The sequence below is a fragment of the Electrophorus electricus genome, chromosome 9 (assembly GCF_013358815.1).
Source record: "Electrophorus electricus isolate fEleEle1 chromosome 9, fEleEle1.pri, whole genome shotgun sequence".
Classification (NCBI taxonomy): Eukaryota; Metazoa; Chordata; class Actinopteri; order Gymnotiformes; family Gymnotidae; genus Electrophorus; species Electrophorus electricus.
This window is the reverse complement of record NC_049543.1, coordinates 14,569,857-14,585,347: the sequence shown is the minus strand read 5'-3', so window position 1 is coordinate 14,585,347 and position 15,491 is coordinate 14,569,857. Positions and strand designations below refer to the sequence as shown.

Here is a 15,491-nt window from a genome sequence, read left to right as displayed (position 1 = left end):
GTTGGAAGCAATCCAACTGCCAAAGGAAGTAGCAATTATAAAGTGTGCCGCACACACAAAGGCGGATGACACTGTCAAAAGGAAATGCTTATGCGGATAAAGTAGCTCAATCCACAGCGTTACAGCCGCTCCATGCACAAATGGCACAAGCAGATACTGAAACCAGAATAACTACCAAAGATGTCCAAAAACAAGCCACTCCACAGGATTATGCGAAATGGAAAAAAAGGCGGGTGTAAACAAATAGGCGGGATATGGGTACACCCAGATATGAACAAACCCTGTCTCCCCACAGCTTATATGAAAGGACTAATTGAGATTCCTCATGGGGGGAGTCACATGAGCAAAGGGGGGATAGTGGAGAGTATAACGAGACATTGGTATGCACCGGGAATAAACACACATACCCAAAATTTTTGTTCCCGATGCCAGGTATGTGCACAAAATACACCGCATGGAGACAATCATACCAAACATGCACCCGCCGGACACCCGCCGCCTAGTGAACCATTTCAACATTGACAAATAGATTTTGTAGAACTAACAGCAGCAGAAGGGAAGAGATACATGCTTGTGTGTGTGTGTGCATGTTTAGTAAGTGGGTGGAGGCCTTCCCAACAGGAAAACAAGATAGTGATGCAGTAGCAAAAGCGCTACTGAGAGAAATTATTCCCCGGTGGGGGTTGCCGCAATGAGTGTCCAGTGACAACAGAACACCCTTCGTACACGAAGGGTTAAAAGCTCTGACTAAATACCTAGGAGTGGATAAGAGAAAACACTGCAGCTATCACCCTGCTAGCGCAGGGGCGGTAGAAAGGGCAAATGGAACCATTAAAGGGGGATTAGCTAAATTGATGCAGGAAACAGGCTTGAATTGGGTTAAATGCCTCCCCCTAGTCCTGTGGCAATGTCGAACCAGGCCGCAGGCACGAACAGGCTTATCAGCTTTTGAGATGGTGTTTGGACGGCCTCCCAACACAGGGGTAGGACCGCCCGACTGGGACACTAACCTGATCAATGAGTCACTTTTGCAGTATTGTGTGTCTCTGCACAAATCTCTCTCCCATGTGTCTAAGCAGGTGAAGGCAGTCCTTCCTGAGGTGACGGACACCCCCCTCCATACGCATCAGCCAGGCGATTGGGTGCTGATTAAAGACTTTAGAAGGAAGCGGTGGAGTCAACCCAGGTGGAGAGGGCCATTCCAAGTGCTACTGACGACCGACACTGCTGTCAAAACCAACGGAAGAGCCACTTGGGTACACCATACCCACTGCAAAAAAGCACCTGAGAGCCCTACAGACGACTAGTAACCATGAAGAGCAAAATGACTAAAGTGATGACTCTGGCAGCGCAGGACGAAGACTTCTATAGACTAAGAACATTAATAGACCCTATGATGAATGAAATTACAAATGATTGTATAAGAATCAAAGGGGGGAAGTGTGATGGAAAATATTATTTGATCATGTACTATCATCTGATTCATATGTAAAGATTCATATATAATCATGTTAATCCTTTCCATCATATAATCCTATATGAATGGTTTAGTCTGCAAACTCTGTCTCTGTATATTGTGTGAACAAATGACTGTGGGAATGTTGGTTTATGACCTGCATGTGCTTTGTGACCTGCAGGGGTTGTAAAGAGGGATTAGGCTTTTGTTTTCTTGCAAATAGTGTCTGTCCTTTGAAGCGTCCTGGAATATGCAGGAATGTTCATCACCAAATGGAGCAGGCAGTGCGTAAACAAGATCACAGAGCACCCCCTCCTTGGGGAGGGGGTTGAAGATTAGATATAAGGAGTAGAGTCAGTCTACCCCTTTAGAGCTTTCGCTTTCGAGCATTAGCTCTCACACAGCTGTGTTTTGTGTGTCCTATTTTCTTTATTAAATTACTCTCTTAATCACGTCTGACTTGCTGTTTGTTCAAAATTCCACCACAATGGTTATATATGTTTATTCTAATGGTTGTTCCTTTGTACTCCGTGCCTTCGTGTTATCCTAGCCTCTGTGTTTCCTGCTCTGTTATAGCCTGCTTATCCTGTGTGCTTTCGTGTGTTTAGTTCTCCTCGCTGTTTGTGTTTAGTTACTCGTGTATTCTAGCCCTTGTCTCGTTTGTCATGTATCCCCGTGCTCTCCGTATTGGCTCAATGACCCTGAACTGTTAGAACGACTCTGATTCTGGATTTGCCCCTATTAAATCTCGCTCTTCTCCGCACGCGTGTCCGCCTCCTTACCGCTCAACATTACAACTATACTTTATAATTTGTCAGTAAATCATGATGTAGTCTTATTTGGAACACACAAGCTTAAAACGTGCTACTGTACCAATTAAGATGATGCCAGAATTTTGACTTACTTTATAAAAGATCTATTTTAAATTATAAAATGGACATTTTATAATATAATAAATGCATTTTCAAATCAGAGATTAATCTTTTATTTGCCCAACAGAGATCCAGTTTAAAATCAGTCCAATATTAGTTCATATGGAAAACGCCTGAAAAACGATTTTTGTGGGCTCATTAGATACAGTTAATGAGCTGTTATAATGTTAGTATGGAAATTAGATGTAGTTCCATATCACACAGTTATTCTTGAAGCAATATATATGACATGTGATAAACAACGAGTTTATGCAGAGCTTTTGCATAAGGGTGCTCGGTCTTGTGAACCAAGTCGTTAAAACTAGGACGTGTTTTTTCGTTTCTTTGTTTGTTTGTTTGTCTTGCTTAATTGTTTGATTTTATTGATGGGTATGTATCCATTTAATAAAACGGGCCAGGTAGAGGGTTAAAAACAGAAATTAACATGCAGATACAGACCAACAAATCACTGACATGATAGTAAAAATAACAAAGTACATTCAAGATCCCCATGTCAGCCCACAGAGCTCCATGAGAATAATCTGAGAACAGTCAATTCCTAAATAACTGAAGGGCCATAAATGTGGTGATGCTGGTAGAGCTCCTCTCTTACATACACATACATTACTAGTAAGAGGTTTGTCACGTCTGCCTGTGACGGCTCCTCCTTTTACCAGCAGAGGTCGCTAATTTCTGAATGGCGACTAATTATCACACTTGTCTATTACTGACCCTATTAAGGGTATTTAAACCCCTCACGCGTAAAGGTGTAAAGTCCAAGACATTACGGCATTAAATCTGTAACTTCTATGACTCTCCTTTGTGACACTTATCTGATACATGTTTGAGGTAGATTCATAAAAAATTACTTCTCAGAACTTTTTCAGATCATGTTACTATTGAGATTTGATGGCTTGTTGATTAATTTTAACCTCCTCAGCAAACACTTAATCTCTAATGTAGTGATTTATATATACTTTGAAGGGAGGTTAGTTTATTAGGTTCATTCAAACCTTATTTCTGATTTAGTATCTGAATGTGGAGTTGGCCAAACTTTTATAATCCTGAACTCATACCAAATGCAAATCAACATTTCATTCACACATCTAACCTCCACCATCTGCTGATCACTCACAGTGACACACCAACTCAAAAAAACAAAGACCAGCTAAAATCTCATTAACATACAAAACAACCAGGTTCAAAAATAAACGTTACTCCTGTAATAAAAGCTTCTCACTCACCTCAGCTGGGAGATGTGGGGCAGACACTGAAGGAAGCTCCTCACTTCACTCTCTTCATCTGACCAGCCTCTCAGCTCTACTGGTTTCTTCACTGTTTGGAGTTTCAGCACTTCTAGGAAGAGGGAGGTCTTTCTCTCTGAGAGGTCTATGTTCCAGACTGCAGGAGCTGACTGGTAAACTGGCTGTAATGCTGGAAGGACACTCCTGCCTGTTTGAGTCTCATAGTTCTTCACTTGTAAGAACAGATCCAGCAGGAAATCACACTGAACTTCAGAACTGTAATTTTCATCATCTCCATCTAAAGGGAAGGTTGTGTAGCTGCACACAGATGTCAGCAGCTTAGTGAAACTCTCTCCTGTAGCTGCATCACACTCTGCTGCTGCAACAGTCAGCTTCAGCAGAAACTCTAATGCAGATCTTCTCTTTTCTTCATCATAATGAAACCTGTTGGAATACAGACAGTCAAAAACCAGAGATTAAACAAAATTAAAACAATAAAATAAGCATCACTACAAAGTAATAAGAGGGATACTGAAATTACAACCCACATAACTGGGCGGAACACTTGATTTCTATTACAGTGACCACACCCACAGTCAACTCACTCATGCAACCATACAGATAGCAGGACAGCACAAACTGGGCTAAAATGAACTGGCTGTGTAATGCAGGTCTATCAACAACAAACCAAAATCTTTAATGCCCCCCAAACAAAAAACTAACCACAAATTAATTTTATGATATTGTCAGCTGGTTTATGCTTTGGTGCTTCGTGCTTGACTGTTTCCTCCTGTTGACCATGTTGCACAGGACATGATGCCTGTAAGGATGAAGGTGAAGTGTTGGAGGTCAAAGGTCACTGCTCTCAGCTCCACTACACTGCTGTGAGGGAAGGCTGGTGACTGTAACCCTCCTCCTTACTATCCTGCCCTTTAACACACTGTGTCTGTGCTGCGTCCTTGGGGACTTTTTTGAGTTGTTTCTTCCTGCTGTGCTGTTAGAATTTGTTTTTCAGGTCACATACACGAGGTGCACCAAGAACCAGTGAGCTGTCTTTGTCACAATAACGGACGACCTGATTGGTTAAAGGGATAATTATCCTCCTGTGTCGCAGATGTGTAGGTGCCCCATGGTGTCTTGCTCAATAGACATCACGTGTGCCACGGTAGCCGCTGCTCTGTAGGGTTCTGATACAATTTGATATACACCTATATCTGATACAATTTAATACAAGCAGATGCTTTTAATCCAGAGCAATTTAAAATTGAGTAAGTACAACTTGAGCAATTGAGGGTTAAGGGCCTTGCTCAAGGGCCCAGCAGTGGTGGGAATTGAACCAGCAACCTTTGGCTTATAAATCAAGCACCTTAACTACGGAGCTACCACTGGCCCTGGTTGTTTGAATAGGGCCAATATGAGTTAATGGAGGACGGAGGAAGTTAAAGGATTTCACCCTCTTAGAGCTACCAAGTTATAGGACAGTGCCAAACCTATCAAACAGTCCCAACACTATCCAGTCATTAGTCACATGGTAATAGTAACTATCATACAAGCTTCAGTACACTGTGTTGAATCAATGTGCTTTGCAATAGTGATATGAGCTTTGATGCCTCAGTATCCAACATCCCGTCACTACACTGGAGTTCTACTGTATGTATTCTTGCCCTGCCTGTTCGTTTTCCATATTGTTCTCTGTTCTCGTGTTCTTAATCTGTTTTTTATTAGTTTTACCTCTGTGTTTCCCTTCCTGGTTATCCTCACTTTGTTTTTTGTTTATCATGCTTTCTGGAAACCTGCTCTTGGATTATGTTTCTGTTTTTCCTAATAAACAAAGTTCAACAACACACTTGTGTATTGCGCTGCCTCTCTCATTGTGACAGCTAATCTCAAGGTCAAACCATTAGCTTCACTGAGAGATGCACCTATATTTAACAATACCAAGTATGCACACAGAGTTTCTAATTACATTCACATGTCTACATATAAGGACATTTTTCTGGACAACTGAATATTTTCAAAAATTAGATTTTTTTAAAAAGGTGGGTTTAAATGATACAGCACAACAAAAAGCATGCCAACTACAGACAACAAGCAATCGTTGAATTAGAATAACTTAATATTTCTCTATGTGGGCAAAATAATAATATGATTCTTATTCCACGTTATATTTAGGCTCCATGCATGTATATATATCTTTTATTTAAAAATGAACACATTGTCTTTTTTCACCATTAGTCACTTTGAAACCATTTAAGACCACTACACTCCATTTAAGATGACCTTAGAGTGTTTTAATGAGGAGTTCCTTCAAGTATGAACTTGTATCAGTTTTCTCTGTACTGGCTGCAAGTAAGAAGTTATGATATGCAAAACAAATGCTAAATTTAATGGAATACATGAATGACAATTAGGAGGTTGTGGTGTGATCTTAAAGGTGGTTTAGACTATTGTGTTCAAGTCTGTTTCCAATCCTGGCAGGTCCTGTGTGACTGGGGTTGGAGCTTCACTCAAGAAGAACTTTTACATTTTATTCTGGATTATAATCTGGCTAGTGGAATTCAGTGCCCTTTCTCCACTGGGAGAAAATGATTTTACCATTTTATGTGAGATCATCTGGAGCAGACCATTCACAAATCAGAACAGTTTCCTGTGGCTACAGTGAGGACCTCAGCTGATACTGGCATATTCACCCACTGCTTTGATATGCTCATCTCACAGATGTCACAACAAAACCCCAGAATATCTACAATGTAGATGAGACAGGATTTGACTGGTCCATGACAAATCCTGTAAGATTATGTACCGGAGTACAGGTGGAAGTGGGAGGGAACAGAACCGTCTGCATCACTGGGAAAGTTGCAGTTCTTGGTGTCAAGGTTGTTGGAGAAGATGGTGCTTTTAGACTATTTCATAATTCTCTTCCTTAAAGAATCCACTCAGTTCTCAGACTGAACTTCCCACAGGGTTTTAATATTTGATGGTCAAATCTCCAATGTGTTCCAGGGACTGGGGGCTTTGTTTCATTTTTTAACACTTAACCTCTTACTGAATAAATGCTGCTGCTGTTAATTCCTTGTAAACTATTGTCAGGAATGGCTGTCATCCTGCCGTCCCTGTTGTCATGGTTTCCGTGTCGTCTGTTTTCCTGCGCTCCCTGCTTCCATGCCTTGGTTTCGTTTTCTCCACCCCTCATTTGATTGCTTGCACCTGTCCCTCATTTCTACCTTTGGTTCATGTATTTAAACCCTGTTGTGTGCCTTGGTTGGGGCTGTTCATTGATCGTTATATATGTTTATTCTAATGGTTGTTTCTTTGTACTCCGTGCCTTCGTGTTATCCTAGCCTCTGTGTTTCCTGCTCTGTTATAGCCTGCGTATCCTGTGTGCTTTCGTGTGTTTAGTTCTCGTCGCTGTTTGTGTTTAGTTACTCGTGTATTCTAGCCCTTGTCTCGTTTGTCATGTATCCCCGTGCTCTCCGTGTTGGCTCAATGACCCTGAACTGTTAGAACGACTCTGATTCTGGATTTGCCCCTATTAAATCTCGCTCTTCTCCGCACGTGTGTCCGCCTCCTTACCGCTCAACATTACAACTATACTTTATAATCTGTCAATAAATCATGATGTAGTCTTATTTGGAACACACAAGCTTAAAACGTGCTACTGTACCAATTAAGCCGATGCCAGAATTTTGACTTACTTTATAAAATATCTATTTTAAATTATAAAATGGACATTTTATAATATAATAAATACATTTTCAAATTAGAGATTAATCGTTCCTTTGCCTAACAGAGATCCATTTTAAATCAGCCCAATATCAATTCAATATGGAAAATGCCTGAAAAACAATTTTGTTGGGCTCATTGGATACAGTTAATGAGCTGTTATATTAGTATGGAAATTAGATGTAGTTCCCTATCACACAGTTATTCTTGAAGTAATATATATGACATGTGATAAAGAACAGTCAGTTGAGACTGAGAACAGTCAATTCCTAAATAATTAAAGTGCCATAAATGTTGTGAAACTGGTAGAGCTTCTCTCTTAAATACAGAGATTCACTAGTAAACCATTGAGGTTTATTGTCATGTAGGCCTGTGAAGTTTCCTCCTTTCACCAGCAGAGGGCGCCAATTCCTGAATAGCGCCCAATTGTTGCTCATTTGTTGTCTATTACTGACCCTATTAAGGGTATTTAAACCCCTCAATCTTAGATGTGAAGTATTAGACACTAAGACATCAAACGTACACTTGATTTTGTACTTTATCTGACTCTCCTTTGTGACACATATCTGATACATGTTTGAGATAGATTCGTAAAAAATTATTTATCAGACCTTTTTCAGATCACTTTACTGCTGAGATTTGATGGCTTGTTTATTAATTTTACCTTCCTCAGCAAACACTTTATCTGTAATGTAGTGATTTATATATACTTTGAAGTGAGGTTAATTTATTAGTTTCATTCAATCCTTATTTCTGATTTAGTATCTGAATGTGGAATTGGCCAAACCTTTAGAATCCTGAACTCATACTAAATGCAAATCAACATTTCATTCACACATCTAACCTGCACCATCTGCTGATCACTCACAGAGACCAACTCACAAAAACAAAGACCAGCTAAAATCTCATTAACATGCAAAACAAACAGGTTCAAACATAAACGTCACCCCTGTAATACTTATAAAAGCTTCTCACTCACCTCAGCTGGGTGATGTAGGGCAGACACTGAAGGAAACTCCTCACTTCACTCTCTTCATCTGACCAGCCTCTCAGCTCTACTGGTTTCTTCACTGTTTGGAGTTTCAGCACGTCTAGGAAGAGGGAGGTCTTTCTCTCTGAGAGGTCTATGTACCAGACTGCAGGAGCTGACTGGTAAACTGGCTGTAATGCTGGAAGGACACTCCTGCCTGTCTGAGTCTCAGAGTCCTTCACATGTGAGAACAGATCCAGCAGGAAATCACACTGAACTACAGAACTGTAATTTTCATCATCTCCATCTAAAGGGAAGGTTGTGTAGCTGCACACAGATGTCAGCAGCTTAGTGAAACTCTCTCCTGTAGCTGCATCACACTCTGCTGCTGCAACTATCAGCTTCAGCAGAAACTCTAATGCAGATCTTCTCTTTTCTTCATCATAATGAAACCTGTTGGAATACAGACAGTCAAAAACCAGAGATTAAACTAAATTAAAACAATAAAATAATCACCACTACAAAGTAATAAGAGAGATACTGAAATTACAACCCACATAACTGGGCGGAACACTTGATTTCTATTACAGTGACCACACCCACAGTCAACTCACTCATGCAACCATACAGATAGCAGGACAGCACAAACTTGGCTAAAATGAACTGGCTGTGTAATGCAGGTCTATCAACAACAACCAAAACATCTTTAATGCCCCCCAAACAAAAAACTAACCACAAATTAATTTTATGATATTGTCAGCTGGTTTATGCTTTGGTGCTTCATGCTTGACTGTTTCCTCCTGTTGACCATGTTGCACAGGAGATGATTGCCATCATACAGAGATTGCCAACACGTATAACATCATACAATGTTATCAGGAAATTTAGACAATGTCTCATTACAGTTTTCAAGTAATGTTTAGATGAAAAAAGATTTTCCGCTATTGCTCGGACCACAAACGATACATGAAAATGGTACTTGCATTCTAGCATCAAAACAATGAGTAACAGACCTTTTCTCAATAACACTAAAAAATACAAATCCTGTATACAATCAGAGTCCTGAAATTGGGCAACAAATCCCGTTTGTCATAAACCATCCTGAATCTTTTCATTTGTGATTTGTTTTTCAAGAGAAAGCCCTTTTTCTCTCTCACGATTTGATTGTGGGTGGTCGTAAGTATTCTAGTCTGATCACTGTTTTTCACACATTCGTCAACCAGTTCTGTCCGAGATTTCAGGTTTACGAGTTTAGTATTTGAATAGTTTAAAGTGATACCCTTGGCTTACATTGTTGTTTTACCTTGGAGAGTCCTATACCCGTATGTTTTAGGTCCTGAGCTGACAAATTCTACAATCTCGTCACCACAGTCCAACTCACTTGTAAGACCCCCCACGTAATCACCCAAAGGCGGTATCCAATCACCTTGATGACTTTTGAAGATGATGCTATCCGTGTCTGTGTACAAGCGACGGTCTTGTAAACGATTTATGAAATTGTACAGCTTGAGCCTAGCATACGCGGTCGTAAAAATACCTATGAACACGTTAGCGTACCCCGGTTAATAGCACCTGATGTCCTTGTGATGCCACTGCACCATTGCCACCTTGTTGTTCAGAAAAGAGAAATGACTTACATCATACAGGTTTGAGAAAATATACTCTAAAAACTCATCAGGATCTCTGATCAAAACCGTGTTTGTCCTGTCTGGTTTTTGACACATCTTACCCCACAAAGAATTCATCGCGAGTTTAGCTACAGACCTCTTGGCCAGGTCGGTTGAAATTCTCTCTTCCTCCAGCTTAACCGCTTCGTTCTCCTCATATTTTTGAACATACTCCTTTTTTGTGGTTTCATCAACCACCCAGGAAGGATAACCTGAGCACTCTTGTTTGGTTTTCAAAAACATTTTAACGTATTCTTAAAACAGATCATTTGTTCTATTAGGAAAGTGCCAAATCTCAAATCCTTTCATCACTCTGTACCCCTTCTGCAGGGCCGTCATCAGCTCCACGCTGCACCGAGCATCTGTCAGGGCCCTCTCCTCATCCCCATGATCACAGCTACGCTGTTGTTGCTCAGCGCAGGTTCTACAGAGAGGGAACAAGAGGTTCTTCTTTACCCGGTAGGGAAGAACAGGGGCCCACAACCCCCTGGCAGGTAAAACCTTTACCTTGATGATGCTGAAGTAGTTTTCCAATGACCCAAAGTCACGATAAAAGATAAGGGGGTGACCTATGGGGTACATTTTTACCTTATCCACATAAGGGTAGAGGGAGGTAAAGTTGTAGCAATTGATTCTTTCACCAGGTTGAGCTGTGTAATAGAGCTGCAGGGCATTGGTACGACCCCCAAACAGAGCATCCCGAGGATTTAAGTGCTCTGGAAAGTCAAAGGTTTTGAGAAACTTTTTTACATCATCATTCTTTTTCATGTCATTCCATTCATGTTCCCACATGATGGTGACAGACCAATTTGTGAATACACTGCAGCGTCTGAATTTTATTAATATTGTTCTTACAAATGTCTCTGAAGGTTTCTGAGGCTTTATTTAAAGGGTGTGGCATGTATGATGGAAAGCACGTATCACATCCGAGATAAAAGCAGCCAAGAAACTCGAACGCTTTGCGCATTTTACCATCTTCAAAGTAATCATCTACAAAATAATTTCCGATCTTGGCTTCCCCATTGTTAAGTGCATGTTGAATGGGTGTGTTCTGTCTGTCTGTGACGTACTTTAGCCATTGAATAGACGGCGTTCAGAAAGATTTCTGACAATTGACAATTGAATTATATAGGGGAGGGATGGCCAAAGTGTTTTCATGCAGGAAAATGGTGCGGAATATTTTCATGCATACGGATGCTATGGTAATCAACTTGAATCTCACTCAAAATTTTACACTCTGTTTTCAAAATCTTTACATTGTTACGGCAATATTCTTTAATCTATTTTCTGAAGTCAAAGACTTTATCAGTGACCCCACATAGTTCTGATTCTCTAGGGTGTTGTAGAAGTGGGGGAATGTTCCTTTTTTTGCATCTGTAAACCTTTTGGAACGGTGCTAAGTTTCATAGGTAGGAACGAGAAACTGTCTATGAATCTCTGCTGATAAGCAGTGTCTTCAAAGCACAAACTTTTCCCCCTTGTGCTATGATAGTAGGAGTAACCCCTTCTTTCACCAGATAATTCAACAAAAAATAGGAATCATAACCTCTTGCATTATGTGCTACGAATGTGTACCCTTCGAATTTTCTTTGACGAAACATTTAAAAAATGAAGGGGGAGGCACTCTTAAATCAGCCTCCCAGTCAAACAGACTCAACTCCTGACCCCCGTCATCCAAACCATCTTAGAAAAAAAAAAACATTTATTCAATGATTCTAGTATAAATGTGATTAGTAATAATGCTTTTAAAATTATAATTACATGGTGATGGTGGCCTACAGGTTAGTGGTTGAACAGCTTGAATAGGCCTAGAGTTATTTAGATGTAGGTTATAAGCCACAGTGACCTCTGCATACATTTCTATAGATGTCGCCGGTTGCATGAGGTCCCCTGAAAAAATTGTGAGCTCCACCGGAGGGCTCGATGAATAGTGGATGACGGTAGCGGGATTCGCCCCTTCTGCCTCTGTGTGACAAATTAAAGCACTGCATAAACTTTTAGACAAAAAGTGGTCTTTTAACATATGTTAGATGCACTCTAGAATGAATTACCTTGTATCAACTCATTCAGTATTTGAACTGTTTCATCATCTTCTGTCCTTACATCTGCTGATAAAAAATAACAAAAAATTAAAATGTATAAAAGTTCACAAATAAGAAATTACCTTGATCAGCAATTCTCTCCACAGATTCAAGGAACCCGTGAATGTCTGAACCAACAGAAATACATAGAACAGTATTATAGACCATGTGCAGAAAAGATCATCATGATTGTATCCTTTATACCAATCGGCTAATTCATAAAATACCTTCGTGAAAGAACATTACTATTTTCCCCCTAGTTTAGCTAATATGTGGCGGTGAAAAAAGACGACTGACCGACGTATTCATTTTCTAATATGATTAATAATTTTCAGATCCTGACAGTGCAGGCCTTATAGGTTTGATCTAGACCTGAAATTAATTACTACGTTAGGCCCCAATGAGTTAAATCATACAACGCACGATAAAGTATTTCAACCATTAGCTCAAGAAATAGCTAAATACAGGTCAGCCTTTTTAGTAACTTATATTAATAGAAGTTATAACATGAATGGATAAATAGAATGTACCTGTTGATAACGGTTGAGTCATGTCCATGTTTGTTCAGAGGTCTTGGCAAAAGTTTGCAGATGTATCGCTTACAATTACGGCTGTGAACTAAAGGAGTGAAGTACCATAAAACACAGCTTTAAGAAAGAATGGTAGGTGAGGGAAAGAGATGGTTTATGTATGAAAGCAGTAAATTACAATCCACCCCTCCCCAACACCGCTCACATATGTGGAATGCACTGAAAAATGTTAAGGGCCCAACGTGATAACGGACAGGAACCTTGTGTGATAAAACTTATAGAGTAAACACATTTGGTTAGAGATCACAAAAAAAATAAATAAAAGGAAACTTTATGATGTTTTGTGAAAAGTTTACTTATTGCCCTGTTTGAGTACATATGGCAGATAAAATGTGAGGAGGTGTGAGAGTGAGAGAGAGAGAGAGAGAGAGAGAGAGAGTGTGTCAATGACCCCTGACTGCAGAGTGTGTGTCATAGAGGATACTGAACAGACAGAGAAAGTGGAGAAAGACTGGTGTAGTATGAGACTGAAAACCTTAATTAGTTGAGGGGGCCTTATATCAATTTTTGACAGAACGTGTATTCCTGTGTAGTAGGGGGAAGGACTTGGGAGGAGGTGTGACTTCTTAGAGAATCAGCCAATGAGAAGGGAGTGGGTGGGGTGAGTGAATGGTTGAGTGAGAGAGAGAGAGAGACACACAACTGAGACCCATACACGTTTGAGTATCAGTACATGACCGGCAGAGGAGCAGAGCGGACATAAATGAATACGCACCACCCAGTCTTTAAAGACTCATAATTTTATTTACTTTAATCACTTGATTGTTTCTCAGTGAAAGAATAAAAAAAAAAAACGTCAATAAAACTATTTTGAGGATGCCTCATTGTGTTTTATTTTATTTTTCATATATTATGTCACATCATATCATATAATAATAACAATTATATATATATATATATATATATATATATATATATATATATATATATATATATATATATATATATATGTATGTGGGGGTGATGATTGACAGCTGTGAAATCAATCAATTCAAGCAATAAATCATTTTGACTATTAGTATATACTATCTCTCTCTCTGATATTGTATCCCCTTTAAACATTATATCCGTGTTAGTGTTCACAACATCAGACTCTCTACACATCCCTCCTCTCTGTTATCCACTCACTCCAGGATGTGGGCTTTGTGCTGGTGTGGGAACAGCAGCTGCAGGCAGTGGTCAGTGAGCTGACAGTGGCTGAGGTCCAGTTCTGACAGCCCTTCAGAATGTTCCAGAAACAGCACCAGTGACCTACAGGCCTGCTGGTCCAGCCGGGTCTGACTGTCCACCATCTCACCCAGAGCCCGGGAGAGAGCCACAGCGCGTCTCACACACTCCATATCAGTCCCCACACAGACAAGAGACAGGAACTGGAGCAGCGTGGCTTTACTGCAGCTGAACACACTCAACATTCACCAACATGTAGAGTCACTAACACAGTCACATAACTACTAACATTAATACTATTTACACACATTTTGTTTCAAATTATAAAATTCTATCCCCTTTTCCAGAATGTTTCCGGTTGAGCTGGTTGTGTGTGTGTGTGTGTGTGTGTGTGTGTGTGTGTGAGCTCTCTGGATGACCATGGAGACGACTCTGCAGTCCTCAGTGCTCAGAGTCAGTGTGTGTGTCTGTGTGTCTGCTGTGAGGTCCAGAGCAGAGCAGCAGGAGAAGTCCAATCTGTGCCGCAGAGCGAAGAGCAGATCTGCTGCTGCTGCCCCCTGCTGTAGTTCAGAGACACTGTAGCAGTGGAGCAGACTCAGCAGCAACAGCAGCCTGTCAACACTGAGAACACAAAACACACACCTACACCCACACACACACACACACCTACACCCACACACACACCTACACCCACACACACACACACACACACACACACACACACACACACACACACACACACACACACACACACACACACAGTGGAAGGGCAGTTAATTTCAGATTAATATAAATATTTCACCTGAATTTACCAATTACCATGGACTGTAATATGTTGATTATCTGACACAGGAGTCTCAATAAAACCTAAACGATGCTGGCACAAAGTGACATCTTGGAAAACACACATAAATGTATATATATAACAAAGTTTTTATAACACACCCAGTTTCCTGCTTATTTTCAGCCACTTTTTGATAACTGCATTTATATTATGTAAAATTAGATTTTAATGCTTTGATTTCTGTGTATTAAGAAGTGTTACTTGATCAATTTATGCTATTTATCCCCATTTGGGAAGCTTTGCTTCCATATTTTCCATATTTCAAATTTTGTGGGAAAAAGATGTCTGGAGATTTTACACTCTCTTATAGCTTGCAAGTTATAGGACAGTGCCAGACCTGTGAAACAGTGCCACTTCATCCAGTGTTTAGATGATGTTTGATGCTTAGACCTCATTAGTCATATGCTAATAGTAACTTTGATACAATCTTCAATACAGTGTTGAATCAATGTGCTTTGCAGTAGTGAGCTTTGATGCCTCAGTATCTAACATCCCATCACTACATTGGAGTTCTACCATATGTATTCTTGCTCTGCCTGTTCGTTTTCCATATTGTTCTTCGTTCCCGTGTTCTTAATATCTGTGTTATCTTACTTTTACCTCTGTGTTTTCTTCTTCCTGGTTAGCCTCACTTTGATTTTTGTTTATCATGTATTCTGGTAACCTGCTCTTGGATAATGTTTCTGCTCCTCCTAATAAACAAAGTTTGACAACACGCTTGTGTCCTGCCCTGCCTGTCTCAGCATCACAGCTAATCTAAAGATCAAAGCATTAACTTCACGGGCAGATACACCTATATTTAAGCATTACCATGCATGTACAAAGATATCTTGAAGAT

General features: G+C 40.1%; 1 protein-coding gene across 7 annotated transcripts in view; it reads right to left on the bottom strand.

Annotated features, from left to right (window-relative positions):
- The window catches only part of LOC113569091, a 251,840-nt gene that overhangs the window by 13,754 nt on the left and 222,595 nt on the right, over window positions 1–15,491 (bottom strand). Inside the window, exon 21 of one of the 7 annotated variants that reach the window (XM_035529667.1) lies at window positions 13,604–14,493. The exons of 5 other annotated variants lie outside the window; for them this stretch is intronic. In XM_035529667.1, the coding sequence (XP_035385560.1) occupies window positions 14,106–14,493 (388 nt within the window). In that variant the 3' untranslated portion in view covers window positions 13,604–14,105. Of the gene's footprint in view, window positions 1–13,603; window positions 14,494–15,491 lie in introns of those variants that run through there. One more of the 7 variants, XM_035529668.1, reaches the window with a different exon arrangement.